Raw genomic sequence first — 15,541 nt, 5'->3', positions numbered from 1 at the left:
GCAGCAGCTCTTTGCTAGCCTTCCACGCACTGGGATTCTAGGTGTGTGCCAGCATTACTGGCAAGAATATCCCTTGACAAATAAAAAAAAACCTGAAGAACTACCGAGGTAGAAAAGACATCTGAAGTAGACTTTTTTTTTTTAAAGGAGAAAGGGGAGTAGGACAAAACAAAAAGCCACTCAGCATTAACTTATCCCAATGTCCCCCACCTCACATGAGAACCTCACACAAGAGAAAGGCTGAATGCACTGAGAACTAATGCCCAGAGACTCAGTATCTGCCCAACCCAGCAAACGCCCTTAAGAAAGGGCGGATCTTAGCGAGGCTGTGCCCCTCGCGGGCAGGCCTGAGGTGTGGCAGCTGGCCCTGGCTGGCCTTCGAAGCAGAGCAAGGGAGGGGGCGCGGCATCCTTACTTCCACCAACCTTATAGTGGGTTCTATTTGTTTATTTAAAGACAAATTTTAAAAAGGAAAATTAATGAAACCAGGTGAGATTAAGATACATTAAACAAACTGCAACGTAGAAAAAGGGGCTTGCTGGAAACATGATGAACACTGGAAACATTTCACAAACACAGAGAAGAGCTCACATTGTCAATAGGATTAAGCTGCTAGGAATTCTCCCCAGAATGTCAAGGTTTCATTTTGCTCAGCCTGAGATCTCGCTCAATTTCAAACTGCCTGTGGTCCACTCGATCCAGAAAAGCTTTCCGCTCAATGTACCTGGATGAAGACAAAAACAATGTCAGTTCAATCTGGCAGGAGAGGCCTTCTCTGCACAGTTCCAACTCCAGTTAGGTAAGTGAAGTTTTGGCAAACCAGTCGGTGAGCCAGGCTGGTGTCTGGAGGACTATTCTGGATTCTCTCACTCCATCCAAACCATTTCCATTTGGTCCACAGAAGGACGCTTCTGTTCAGACACGAGTCAAACTAAACTGGAAAAGAATGGGTTCTTTGTTTTGAAACAGGGTCTCACTTTGTACACCAGGCAGGCTTCAAACTCAAGAGATCCGCCTGCCCCTGCCTCCTTTAAGAAGGTGTTATTTCACACCAGGAGAAATAACATCTTCTTAAAAGGAGAAAGTAGACAAGAGTTAGGAAAGTAGTGCTGTCACAGGACAGGAGGAAAGGAGAAATAATGCCATCTTAGTGCTATACTGGTAAACATCACCTGGGCAATTCTGGTCAAAGTTTGAGTCTCTCTGAGCCTCACTGATGTCCACAGCAACAGGATGACATATTTCCTGGCCTCAGTGTACATTGAGTTGGCAGGTAAAAGAACATACTCTTTTAAAAGACATGTATTGCCAGGTGCACACCTTTAATCCCAGCACTTGGGAGGCAGAGGCAGGTGGATTTCTGAGTTGGAGGCCAGCCTGGTCTACAGAGTGAGCTCCAGGACAGCCAGGGCTATACAGAGAAACCCTGTCTTGAAAAAACAAAACAAAACAAAGACATGTATTTTGTGCTTGTGTATTTATGTATATTTATGTGTGGGTGGGCACGTGTGGTAGTCAGAGGACAACTAACTTGCAGGGTTGCTTCTTTCCTTCCCCCACGTGGGTCCTGGGGACTGAGAACACAGGTTGTGGCAACAAGTGTCTTTGACCCAGTGAGTCATCTTACAAAGTTTTTATGTCTATATTTTTATGTATCTCAAAAGGCACAAAAAAAAACTACTCCTAAAAACAGAACAAGCAGGACAGACTGAGCCAGATGCGGTAGTGCACACCTATAATCCTAGCACCCATGAGCAAGAGGCAGGTGGAGCTCTGGGAGTTTGAGGCCAGCCTGATCTACAGAGTGAGTTCCAAGACCCCCAAGGGCTGCTGTGAGAGTGGAAGCAGCTGAGGTCTGCAGGGCTGGTCCGTTTCCTCTGCTCTTTCCCTAGGTATTGACTTTGTTTGGGGCCAGGCTGCTTCTGTGGCATAAGAGATCCTTTCCTGAATTAATCTGGACAACGAGACTCAACACCTCTGCATGCACGTCACACGCAGGGTTTGCTTGGAAGCAGGAGCTCTGGTTATGTTCTGGCTCTCAGGCCAAGTTCAGAGACCTCTCTGGAGATCTCCCTCAGTCTTCCCAGACTGGGTGGGAGGAAGGTCAGCCTACCCTGGCAGGCATGCTGGTCAGAGGGAGCCTGGCTGCTTAATTAGACACAGCTGCATTTTAATGTACCTTTTCTTGCCATAAAGTGTGCTGTGATTTGCTTTCAGGGAGGAACTCTCTGCTGCTAATTAATCTACTGAGGGAGTAAAATTGTCATTAAAAATGGAAGACATAATTGAATCTCTGCACTAATTTTAATTTGTTGCACCATGGAAAATGTGCATCTGTCACTACAAGGGTATCACATTCACGGTGAGAATGTAATCAGCTCCAGGAACCTGTGTTCTTCACGGAGTTCAGGCCCTGTTTGCCTGCCCTTCAGCACCCTGAAGCAAACCAGGTCCATCCCATCTGCTTGCCAGCTGAGCCTGTGGCTACTAATCCTCCACGCAAGGACTGGTCAGAAACAGTTCTCAGGCCAGAGGAGCTGAATTTGAATCTTGTCACTCACTGTCTGTGCAGTATAAACATAGCTGTTCTCAGTTTCCTAGCTATAAAAAAGGGAGTGGAGCACAACAAAGATATATATGTATAGTGTTTACACACACACACACACACACACACACACACACACACACACACACATTCACATCCCATTTAACTGCTGAGGCCGAGAGTCAGGCCACATGCTTCTGTCTTTACAGTCCTAGTGGTTAAGATTATGTGAACCCCTGTGCTTGTCTTACATGATGCCAGGGCTTTTGTACATACTGGGCAAACACTATACCAACTGAACCATATCCCTAGATCCCAAAATACTGTCTTAAGAAAACAGCACAAAACAAAACACCCAAACCCAGAACGAAAGCTAAGGATCAGTCCTCCTAATCAGAGGGGCTGCCGTGAGGAGTTCATGAACATGTGCATTAACAATGCTTAAAGTGGAAAGGAGCTTGACAGAGTGGGAGCTAACACCTTCACTGTGATTTAGGCAGCCAGCTTCCATCAGGGTCCTGAGGACAGCAGATGGCCCAAGTTGGGATGTGTGCTGTCTGAAACCAGTAACTACCATCTGGTCTGGATCAGGAATTAGGCTGTGGTGTCAAAACTGTCAGTGAGGCCAGAATAGCAGGAACACACAATAATGCTGTGCTTAGGTTTGACACAAATCTCTTGGGTCAGAGTTGTCACATTTAGTCAGTGAGAATAAAGGAGACCCAGTTAGATCTGAAATTCAGATTCCCGGGCAGAGAGAGCAGCCACAGATACTGCATGCTCCTTCAGATAAAGGCACAGAAAGGGGACCTGGGTGAGGTGTGGACACACAATACAATGTGGCAGCCTGAGGCTCTCAGGCACGGCTGCTTAGAAAATTAACTGAGGGCCCCACCAACTGTATCAGTTGTCCCCTACCCTGTCTAACCTGGATCTGGACACATGGGAATCGGGGACTTGGTGGCAGGTGTGCCAACTGCCCCTTGGAAGAGTCATAGAGAGGGGAACACAGAGGAGATAGTGCTGAGAACATCACGTGTGGGTGTTTGAGGACAGAGTTCTCAGGCTATCTGCTGGGAGACCAGGACGGAGAAGAAATCCTTATGTTGCGATGTTTACCACGTAGGATAAGGGCTTGTGTGTCCAAAAGACCTGGAGTCTGCTGAAAGCAAAGTCCAGAACAGATGCTAAGGGGCAGCAGCAACACGTTACAATCAGAGATATAACTCAGTTCTCAGAAAGTCCACTGAAGATCAGGGCAGTCACTGGCAGCTGCTGAGAGGATCCTGGGACAGCTTGGTGTACCCAAGAGGAGACAACAGACAAACCTTCCACTGGACCTGGACTTGCTGAATGAAGTACGGTGCTGCGGAGGAGAGTGACTTTGATATCTACTGTTGGTGCTTTTGAGAGAGGTATTAATTTTTACCTTTTGTGATTTTTTCCCCTTTCCTATAAAGCAGAAATAAAAACGTAAATGCGCTTCTGTGGGTGCAATGAAACTGAGAGGTGCAGCTTTGGGTTTAGGTTCTCGCTTCTCAGCAATGTAATCACACCCATTACCTGCAAGGCCTCAGACGGGCTATTTGGAATAGAGACCAAGGCTGGAAATGCTCCCAAGGCTGCCTTGAAGGCCACCTGAGGGTTCACCTACTTCAAGTGGGCCGTGGGGTTTCCAGGCACTTTAACTAGGTCACAGTTCCAGAACAGAGCCGCTGGCTGACAAGCACAATGGGAATTATGGTCCTTGCTGTTTGCTGGTCAGTGCTCAACCCTCAGACTGACCCAGAAGGAAGCCTAGGGCTGAGGGGTGTGTCGACCCTCCTGCTACGATGCTTTCATGGCCCATTTAAGCAGCAGCAGATTTTTAATATTTTTATTTATCTGTTTATTTATTCATCCATTCATTTATTTATTTTTCTGAGACAGGGTCTTTCTGTGTAGCCCTGGCTGACCTTGAACTCAGAAATCCACCTGCCTCTGCCTCCCAAGTACTGGGATTAAAGACGTGTACCACCACTGCCTGGCAGATTTTTTATTTTATTGATTTATTTAATAGATTTTAAGATTTACTTGTTTATACATATGAGTACTCTATTTGGAGGTATGTCTGCATGACATCAGGGCATCAGATCCCATTGGTTATAAGCCACCATGTGGGTTCTGGGAATTGAACTAAGGACCTCTGGAAGAGCAGTCAGTGCTCTTAACTGCTGAACCATCTCTCTACCCTCTGTCTGTCTGTCAAGAGAGGCTTTCCCTATATAGATTAGGTTGGCCCCAAACTCATGAAGATCAGCCTACTACCTCTGCTTCCCCGGTGCTGGGATTACCAAACCTGGCAAAGCCAGCAAATATTTACTATCATTAAAATATGCTAATAGCATCAAAAAATTCCCTTTCAAGGCCAGGTTACACACAGTAGGCTCTGACCACTTTTCATTCTTCCCAGAGATTCAGGACTGGGTAGGAAGAGCAGGGAGCACTACCAGGGAAGACGTCAACATCTCTCGTCAGAGACCTGCGCCTGGTCAGTGTCAGGGCTGGCACTGTCACTCGCATATTTGGTGCCACACGAACCTCAGTATCGATCAGCTTCAGCTCTTGGTGGGCAACAGAAGTATAAGGCTCAGCACGTCCTGGGGTAGCCCTGACCAGTCAGGATTCCTCCACTCTGGGAATGTAACTGAGAGATGCAAACTGGCAGGCCCAGGCTTGGCCGTGAAGCCAACATATCTCTGTCACCACAGGCTGCGATGGTGCAGGGGACAGACTCCTGACAGATTCTTCAGAATGAGAAGTATTTTAGCGGACCCTCCTTCACGGTGCCCAAATGCCCAAGCTGTGCGACCTTCACCTAACTGCACAGAGAGCAGCAGCCAAGACTGCGCCTGTGTTTCTGTCTCTCTGCATTTTATATATCCATCCTCTCCCTCCACTTGGGGCCTCTGCCTCAGCGTTAGTATTTGGAAAGGTATCTGTGTGGTTAGTGAGCAGAGCCGGAGGAAGCCATGCTCAACACCTGAACAAAGTCAGCGAACAGTCTGCTCTGGGGCCTACTGCACACTAATAAAACCTAACAGGGATATGACCCCCACCCCCCAGCAGAGCCCTTAGCCTTCGTAGGGGAGGTACACTACACAGAGGGAGGGTCTCTAAGGCTGAAGAAGCAGACAGAGGTGGGCAGGAAAGGCCCCTTTGAGTCACTGGCAGAAAATGGTGGGTAAGTCTTAGAACCAGTGTTTGGCCAGGTTGGAGGGCTGGGGAAAGTGAAAAGGCCCCGGGAGACTTGGGGACACCTCAAAGCTCTGCTGACATCACCGTGGAAAATACTCCTAAAGCGTCCAGCTTTCCAGTAGGGTCTCAGTCTGGGGATGATCAGTTAATAGCAAGTGGGAGAAAAGAATCACAAGCAGCGGCCTGGGAGGAGGCAGGCATTTTGCCTGTTTGCTCCGTTCCCCTAACACCCTGAGAGGCACAGGGAAAGGTTTCCACTGTACAGTTGACTGACTGGCGCTAGTGACTGTCCTCATTAGTTCTTTGTTGCTGTGAGGCAACACTGACCAAGACCACATATAAACCACAACAGCAGGTTTATTTGTTTTACCCTGCTAGTCCATTATGGAGTAAGCCAAGGCAGGAACTCAAGGTAGGCACCCAGAGGCAGGAACTGAATGAGAGTGCTAGCATTAAAGGTGGATTACTCTGGGTATGGGTGGGAGCGGGGGTGAGAGGGTGGGAGTAGGGGTGAAGGGGTGGGAGTGAGGGTAGTGGGGGGCTAAATAGGTATGATCCCCACAGACTCATTGTGTTTGAACGCAGACTCATGGTGTTTGAACGGTTGGCCACAGGGAGTGGCACTATTAGGTGTGGACTTGTTGGAATAGGTGTGGCCTTGTGGCTATAAGCAGCCAGTGAATGTGCTAGGAACTACACTTCGGTCTTTGGGAAGAGCAGCAGCAGCAGGTACTTTAAACCACAGAGGCAGCTCTGTTCTTACTTACTTTTTTTAAAAATCTCTATTTGTTGTTATTGCTATTTTTGATTCTGACATAAATAGACTTCTGTGCACTCTTTTGTGATCTGCTTCTTTCAAAACTGATCTATGATTCTGCCTTCATTTAAGTAGAGTCCCAGGCTGCCTCCTACTCTATGTGTTGATGCTTCTGTGATTTTCTATATCCATTCCCACTGCTAGGCAGTAGCCCATGGTACAGACAGATGAGATTTGATTTAACTGTAACACTACTGACAGACCTGAGTTGTTTCTTGTTTTGGATGGTGTTCATATTGTCGGTACATACTTGCAGCTCTCAAGGGAATAAAGTTAAAAGTGAACTGAACTGTGAACACTATCATTATTATAGACATGACTAACTTTAAGAATCCTGAGCTGATCACAGTAAGTGGCGCTTTCCAGTTGAACCATCTACCTCTCAGATGTTTATCATGTGAGGAGACTGTCTTTTTTTTTTTTTTTTTGGATTTGGTTTTTTCGAGACAGGGTTTCTCTGTATAGCCCTGGCTGTCCTGGAAATCATTCTGTAGACCAGGCTGGCCTCGAACTCAGAAATCCACCTGCCTCTGCCTCCCAGAGTGCTGGGATTACAGGCGTGCGCCACCATCACCCGGCAGAGACTGTCTTTTTAATGACAGGTAATGCTCTTGTTTAAAATCTACTTTATCTAACATGAATGTCATTATATCAGTTTTCTTTTGGTTAGTACTTGCATAATTAGTCTTTTTCCTAATCTGTTTATTTTCAACATTCATTTCTTCATTCCACATCAATCTTTTTAAAACAGCAATCTTTGATTTTTTTAAAAAATGTAATCTGTTGATTTCTGATTTTTAACTGGAACATTTGGTTTATTCACATTAAATAAAAATGTGAATAATCGCTGGGCAGTGGTGGCGCATGCCTTTAATCCTGGCACTTGGGAGGCAGAGGCAGGTGGATTTCTGAGTTCAAGGCCAGTCTGGTCTACAGAGTGAGTTCCAGGACATCCAGGACCAGACAGAGAAACCGTGTCTCAAAAACAAACAAACAAAAACAAACAAACAAACAAAAAAGATGAATAATCTAATAAACATAGTCTAAATCCCCCACCCTATGTGTTGGAGTAACCACTCAGCCAGTATTGCTGTTGCTGAGGACCCAAATTCTGTTCCTACCTACATACACTGGGTGGCTTACAACTGCCTGTAATTCTAGCTCCAGAGGATCTGAAACACACATAATTAAAAATAAAACAAAAACCCTAAACGTATCCATCCTCTTATGTGCTATTTTTCTTGCTGTTCCCAGGTTAGCCTAGAACTCTCTAAGTAACCAAGGATGGTCTTGAACTTCTTTTTCTTCTTCTTCTTTTTTTTTTTTTGGGGGGGGGGGAAGGTATAGAATAGAAAAGAGTTTATTCCAGGCAGAGGATGGGAGTTAATGTGAAGTGGAGACAGAGGGAGAGAGAAAGGAGAGGAGGGGAGGGGAGGGGAAGAGATGGGAAGAGAGGAGAGGAGAGGAGAGGAGTGGAGTGGAGGCCAGCCATGACCACATGGAGAGGGGGGAGGGGAGGGGAGCCCAAGAGGGGCAGAGAGGTGAGAGTGCTAAGAGGCAAGAGCGATGAGAGCGCAGTCTTGAACTTCTGATCCTTCTGCTTCCACCTCCAAATGTTGGGATCACAGGCACGCACTACCAAATCCAGTTTATGTGGTGCTGGGGGTTGAACCCAGTGCTTCATGCCAAATAGGCAAGTGCTCTACGGAATGAGCTACACCCCGCCTCAGTTTTCAGGAACAACCTCACTACCTAGACAACTTAATTGGCAGTTGTCAAGGCCACTCCAATTCCCCACCCTTTCAGATCCAGGGAACTTCCAGTTCAAGGAATAACCACAAGATGTATCTTCCCAAAATAATCAACTGCACCTGCACTTACCGCTGATCAGTCAGAAAATCAATACCCAATTCTGTAACTCTCTTTTTTAAATTTAGAAATACCCCTTGAGGTTTGGTCTACTCCCCCATACGCTTTCCCAATCACGTAAAGCCAAGGTCTTTTCCTTTACAGACCCCGGGACCCTGATACTGTTCTGAGCCTAGCCACGGCTCTCCTACCCTGCTGTGTCAGGGCTGATCCTGGTTTGAGGGTGAGCTTGCAAATAAACCCTCTTGTGTTTACATTGGATCCTGAGTCCTTGGTGGTCTTCTTGGGGGTCTAGCCAATTGGGTATAACCTTATCTGTGCACCATGTGTGCTGGGTGCCAGTGGAGGCCAGAAACGGTGTCAGATCCCCTGAGATTAGAGTTACAGACTGCTGAAAGCTGCCAGGTAGGAATTTAACTAGGTTTTCTAGAAGAACAGCCTTTGTGTGGGTCTTTTACATCTTTTTTTTAAGATCTCAATTTAAATCATCTTTTCTCTTCCACTATATTTTATTAACGGTCCCTCATCTCTAACAGACCTCTATCTGCTTGAACACAGTGAATGTTTTCAACCCACATAATCAATACTCAGGAGAGGCAAGCCAGTGTAGTACACTCTGGCCCTTCTGCTATTTTAGAACCCTGTGCAAAATTGAACAGTTTAAATAGTCTGACCTGGATCTAGTGGTGAAGCAACCTCATAATTTGTTTTAAGACGTAAAACATATTAGATAGCATCCAGCATGATTTAAATAATATTAAGGCATATTTAGAAATAATACTTCCAGGGCCAGTGAGATGACTCACTGTGTAAAGATGCTTGCTCCAAGCCTGACGACCTAAGTTTAATCCCTGGGACCCACTCTGCAAGGAAGGGCCTGAAACCCATCGTGTGTCCCCTCTCCCTAAGTAAATATAAAGAACCAAACCAAACAAACAAACAAAAATGGAAACCACAATGCTCCCAGGTTGGTTCAAATAATGTTATGGCCTTATTTTGAAGACTAAGAACTGGGTGTGAGATGCATGCTTATGATCTCAGTCAGTACTAAGGAGGTTGAGGCAGGGGATTGTACAGGCTATCTTGGGGCTACATACTGAAACCTCACCTCAAGAAAAAGAAATACAGTTCCTAAATTAGCACCCTCTACTTCTTCTTATAACTTAGGATGTGCAATTATTTACCTACCCACCTATTTGGTTATTTATTTATTTATTTTGATTATTATTAATTTTTTTTGAGATAGGGTCTCATCTGGCTAACTCACTATGTAGACCAGGCTAGCCTCAAACTCAGAAACCTATCTACCCCTGCCTCCCAAATGCTGAGATTAAAGGCTAATTTAACATGTACTTATTATGTAGGTCTTGTGAGTGACTGGTATTCGTCAAAGTGCTTTATGCACGTCACATCCCTGTAAGTGATACATACATTATACATTCTCTCATAATATCTGTACATTTGGAGTGAAGATGTAAGATTATCCCAGTTTTACTGCAAAGGAGTTGAGATAACTACTGTGGTGAAAGAGAAGATCTTACTGGTGAGGGGCAGGGTGGATGAGAGGCCTGAACTATGTAAAGAACCACGCACTACCTCAGGGGTGGGAGATGCTGGCCTCTGCTCCTTATGTTCTTTTGTACTCCCTAAACACTTAATGAGTTCCATTTTCTTCTACTCACCCCAAACGAAACGAAACAAAACAAAACAAAACAAAACAAACACCCCATACATGAGAGCTGGATGTGGTGGCTCTTGCCTGTGATCCCAGAACTGGGAGGACTGAGACAGGAGGATTGCCATGATTGTGAGGCAGGACTAGGTTATAGAGTGTAATCCTTTCTCAACAACCCCACAGGGAAAACAAAATAAAATAAACACTAACAAGGAAAAGATTATTTTTGGCTTATGGAATATCCTCTTTGTGTTCCATAGTGGGTGGGAAACGGTACAGCAATGGCCTCTTACGTATCATACAGGCTGCAGCAAACAGTCCTACCATGCCCAGGACCTCAGGGACACAGTGGGATGAACTGGCGCCAACACATTCATGATACTGCGACAGCATCCAGGCACTTGAACTAGCCCAGATTATCTGAAGGCCAAGTGACTCAGATTAGGACAAGCCAGTCATGGCGAGCCAGACCTTGTCTTGTGTATAAACCAGGCGACTTAGAGTTAGTCCCCTGACGCTGTACCTCACTAACAGTCCCGGGGACACTGCTGCTCACGGATAGGATGTGCTGTTTTAGAACAGAGCTTCCCCAGAACTGAGTGCGCAAAGCCCTATCGATCCCTTCAGCCGCCTGAGAGACTGCCGCAGGGTTCTCAGGCTCCGGGAGCTCTCAGACCCACCACTTACCCTTCCTTCCCTCGGTTATGGATGGCCAGTTCTTCACCGATCCCTTCTTCCTCCTTGAAGCTCTCCCAGTCCAACTTGGATTTCTCAAGGGTGCTCATTTTCTGTTTTTTGGCTCCAATTTTCCCTAAAAGGCTGCTCATACCACTTGTTCTTTTTATCCTACGGAAGAAAAATGAATATGAGAACTCTGATTTCAGCATTAACAGCATTTTGTTGTTGATGATGTGTACATGAGGATCCCGGATTGAAGCCATTTGTCTCAACAGAAACCATGCTTGTACCTAGAGCGTTTTCCTTGTTGTGTAGCAACCATAGGCAGGACATTTGCCTTTCTTGCCAAACATACATGTCTGCTTAGCTGCACAGCTGACAGGAAGCCCTTGCCTCTTCAGACTTCCTTGAGCTGTGTGGCAGGTCTCTGCTTGCAGGGAGGGAGGGGAATGGTGGGGTTCAGGCAAGGCTTTGAAATGACACACACACACACAAGCACGGGCCCAGATTCCAGCTCTGCCCCAATGACTCAAGGCTGGCTGTTCAAGGGCATGTGCCTTGGTTTCTCAATCTACACTGAATGCTTACTCATGGATGGTGAGGAACCGTCCATGCAAGCGGCCAAAACAGCATCCGGCACAGGGTCAAGGTGCAGCTAACTGTGGGTCACTGTGAATCACTGTCCTCGCTTGTGCTTTGAAGCCCCGGGGGACTCTTCCACGGAGTAAAAAACAGTTCCCAGCACATATGAGCAAGGAGTCACAGCACTGTAAGGGCCTTTTAAAGGAACGGTCTTTCAACTCCTGGAAGCTGGGGCCTGTGCTTTCCCAGGAGGTGGAGAACATCCCGAAAGCAGAGTGTACAGCCTGTGCTCTACTTGCTGCTGATGCTATCTATCATGGGCTGTGGGAGAAAGCCCAAATGCCAAAGTCAAGTCTTGGCAGGTCAAATGTTTCCAGGCAGTGTTACATGAATGAGATAAGAGAAAGAGAAGGCGGCTAGAGTTTGTAAGAAGGTGATATGAGGGTTAGAAACCATAGAAAGAACATGGGTCAAACAAACAAACAAACAAACAACCTATCTTTTGTGGGTTGGGAGCAGGAACATGCAGGCCAGAGGACAGCTCCGTGGTCTTGTTCCTCTCCCTCTCTCTGGCACTATCACCAGACTTCCAGGCCTGTGCTGTGGGTGCCAGGGCCTTGGCTCACCACGCGATCTTGCCAGCCTGCTTTTGGTTTTATGCAAGTAAATGAGTTCTCTGCTAGGAGAAACCAGAGGTTCCTTTCTGCGTCACAGAGATGGGCAAGAGCAGAGACACTCAAGCAGCGCTGCCAGCAATGCCACGCTTCCTCTCGCAGGCTTTCTCAGCCTCTGTCCGTCTGACTTGAGTCTGGCCTGCTATAGTTAGTGTGAGTCACTGCAAGTGTAGCTACAGTGGCCCGCTCAGGTTAGTGCCGAAGGGAACGTTTCTGAGCTGACCTGGTGCCATTCTAACCCATCATGAAACCACGGACCATGGGCTACCTGTGTCCTGGGCCACCAGGTCAGTGCCCACACCAGACATAAGACTTGGGAGTGGTACATTCTCACTCTGTGATACTGGTCCAGAGGATGTCCCTGTCTAGGACACACCCCCTAATAAAGTGGACTCATTAACTATTAAGATCAATTCTGAATTGATAGTCAGGCATCACTGTCCTTGTGTTGAGCTGGATAAATAAGCAAAGTTCAGAGAGGTTAAAAAAATACAACAAAGGTCAAACCAGCAGAAATACAGACTCAGGACAAAGCAAGATCTCAGGACTTGAGCATCTCCAAGATGAGAAGCTGTTTGAGAGTTTTCTGTGAGCAATTTTATTGTGCTTAAGATAATTCTAAATTAGACAAATGCATTGTATGCATCTACATAAGGGATCCTAGTCCTATGTGTGCCGCAGTCCTGACCTTTTGTAATCATGACAAAGTTCACTATAACTAAGTGGCAAGTGCTGTCTGGGTAAGGATATACACGTTTCACATTCTACTTTGCTTTGTGCCCTCAGTGGGAGGGACTGTGACTCATGCTCTCTGTAGAAAGTGTCTGCTGCTACGTATCCTCTGTGAGGCCCTGGGCTACTTGTCTGTTTATAAGAAACCTGGAAAAGAACTGAAGAGGAGGCCCCTAACAAAGAGGTTGGTAGAACTTGTTAGTAAGGTTGTGAGAAGGCACAAGACTGTCATTCCCTGCGATCTTTAACCCCAGTTTCAATAACCAGGCACCCCCCAGAAGAGTTTCTGGGCTGAAAGGTATTTAGAATCATCTTTTCATCCATTGATTACAATCATTTGACCGAGACAGCAGCTCCACTGTGCTCCGGATTAGGAACACAAAAAAGCTACAAGGCCTGATCTTTGGTGATGATTAGAAAGGAATTAGCAAAAAGGGTACGTAACCAATAGGCAAACTGTGACCATTTCCTAAAAGACCCCAAAGATGACATCGCTGAGGGGCTGTTTAATCTTATCTCACACCTGCATTAATCACACTCCACTTCAGGGAGATAGAAAGCTGCCACAGTCCAGTGGTGGGCCCAGGACTAGTTCAGTGTTCCTCACACTGACTGCTGTGCTTGACCTCACAGAACAGGGACACAGACCCTGCAGCTGCATGCACACACCAATGTCTACTACTGCTCAGTCTACCTTCCCTGTTGTCCTGGAGCTCACTGTGTGCAGGATTCATGTCTTCCCTTTTTCTATCTGAGTGTGAGTGTAGCCTTGGGTAGCCTGGAACTTGCTATCTACACATGGCCGACCTGGAACTGAAGAGATCTACCTGCCTGTGCTAGGATTAAAGGCGTGAGCCACCACACCCTGCCAGCTTACTCACTGTGTCTCACCCACAGGGAAGCAAAAAGCTTACTCAGAGTGAAAAAGTGTTAAGAGTTTTAATTGACCAAGTCCCAGATGTGACAGCACAGTTAAACAAATTTCCCCTCATAACAAAAAGACTTAATAGTATGCTTGAAATGACAGATTAGGACATTAATTCCAAAACTAGACCAGCAAGGGCAGGACGGTGTTTGGAAGCACTAGTGACCTTTCCTCATCTGGCAATAAGCAGAGCTGGGTTCAAGTCTACACCTCTCATATCAAAACTGGCAGAACCACTAACCCGCAAATCATCTGCACCTACAATCTTTGGCAGACTCTCGCTTTCCTTAGTGTCTGTCATCTGTTTACAAGGGAGGGGTGCACACAGGAACTCCTTCCCAGGGCCAGGCACAGGTCTGGCCTTGTGTGAATGTGAGGGCAGCTGGAGCTGAGAACCCAGTGTGGAGGGCTTGGGGCTGCTGGTCCTTTCGGTGTTCTCAGATTTAGCTGAAGTCAGTAAGAATGAGTACAAACCAATCCCTGGCTGATTTTACTACCCACCTGCTAACTCACTTCCTCAAAGCCCAGCATGGGAGCAGAGCACTCCAGGAAAGGACTGAAGCCAGAGTCATGCCTCTAGACCCTCACGCCTCACCACCGAGTTGGACAGCAGAAACTCAGGAGGAAGTCCTAAAGAACCTTGTGGGTTCAGACCCCGAGCCCTCTGCATTACTGAAGCTGAGAGAACACCCGGAAGAGAGCGGCTCCTGTCAGGGAATGGCGAGAATGAATGCTAGCAAGCAGCTGCAGCCTCAGTTTTACACTGGCCACATGTTCCTCAGATAGACTGCCCTTGTGATACTCCAGGAGGAAGGGCGTTTGTTGGTGTGCTTTGATTTCAGGTTGGTTTTCTCCCTGAGATAGGGTCTTGCAATGTAGTCCAGGCTGGCTTCAGATTTTTAAAATATGTGATTATTTTGATGGCAAAAGCCCCGAACTTTTGTCTCTTCAAAAAAACAATGCTGTGAGCCCCTTTCCATGTGCTAAGTGTGGAGGTCTGCTCTGTCCTGCTGTGGACTCTCACCTGGCAATACCAAAGAGAACAATGTAACTGTAACTGGCTGGGGATCATTTGGGATAAGGAGTGACCCCTAGGTAAGAGCAACCCAACTGCAGCCAGTAAGACAAGAATTACCCTCCCCAAAGCAGCAACCATGCTTTAGCCACAGTCTCTAGATTCTACTGTAACCAGGCCATTGATTTGGGGGCAGTTAACAGGACCTGGGTGTTCTCAAGTGACACCAACATGGCTGGCTTGCTGGACTCTCACTACACTCCAGGAGACAACTAATGCTCCTCTCAGTGCAGGAGTCCTCTGCTGATCTCCAGTTCTGAGACCAAGCAACTCAGCAGGTTTGCGTCTATACAAAGAGTGATCTATTATGTGTGCTTACTAACTTGCCTAGTTTAGAGCTTTTGGGGGGTGTCTCGGTTTGACCAAGTGATAGGAGACTGGGACCCTTTTTGCTTCTTTCTTGGTACACATAGCGCCTGTCATGCCTGTTTCATATATTTAATACAGAAGGGTAAGCTAGGTGATGGGATGCTCCTGTGTTCAGCACTGAGTAACCAGGGCAGAAGACAGCCAGCCGGCCCGGCTACACAGCCAGTCTCTTTTCCAAAAAAAGAAAAAAAGAAAAATGCACACCTTCCCAACAAGAGCATGAGCATAAGGCCCTTCACCTTCCTGCCATTCCCACTTCTGAGCAAGTTTATGACGGACAGAGCACACCTTGGTTCTTCAGAAATCAAAATTCCACTAAGCTAGTGTTTCTGTTTGCATGCAAATGCTTGAAGTGTATAAAAT

The 15,541-nt window shown here is 46.6% G+C and overlaps 1 protein-coding gene across 1 annotated transcript in view; it reads right to left on the bottom strand.

Annotated features, from left to right (window-relative positions):
* Positions 1–432: 432 nt before the first annotated feature.
* Positions 433–15,541, bottom strand: part of Cfdp1 (craniofacial development protein 1) — an 88,426-nt gene continuing 73,317 nt past the window's right edge. The window contains exons 6-7 of the mRNA XM_052166237.1: positions 10,831–10,989; positions 433–724 (exon numbers count right to left, since the gene is read on the bottom strand). Of these exons, the coding sequence (XP_052022197.1) occupies positions 634–724; positions 10,831–10,989 (250 nt within the window). The 3' untranslated portion in view covers positions 433–633. The remainder of the gene's footprint in view (positions 725–10,830; positions 10,990–15,541) is intronic.

Source organism: Apodemus sylvaticus, chromosome 21 (assembly GCF_947179515.1).
Source record: "Apodemus sylvaticus chromosome 21, mApoSyl1.1, whole genome shotgun sequence".
In the NCBI taxonomy this organism is placed as follows: Eukaryota; Metazoa; Chordata; class Mammalia; order Rodentia; family Muridae; genus Apodemus; species Apodemus sylvaticus.
The sequence above is the reverse complement of the archived record's forward strand: the minus strand, read 5'-3'. Positions and strand labels throughout refer to the sequence as shown.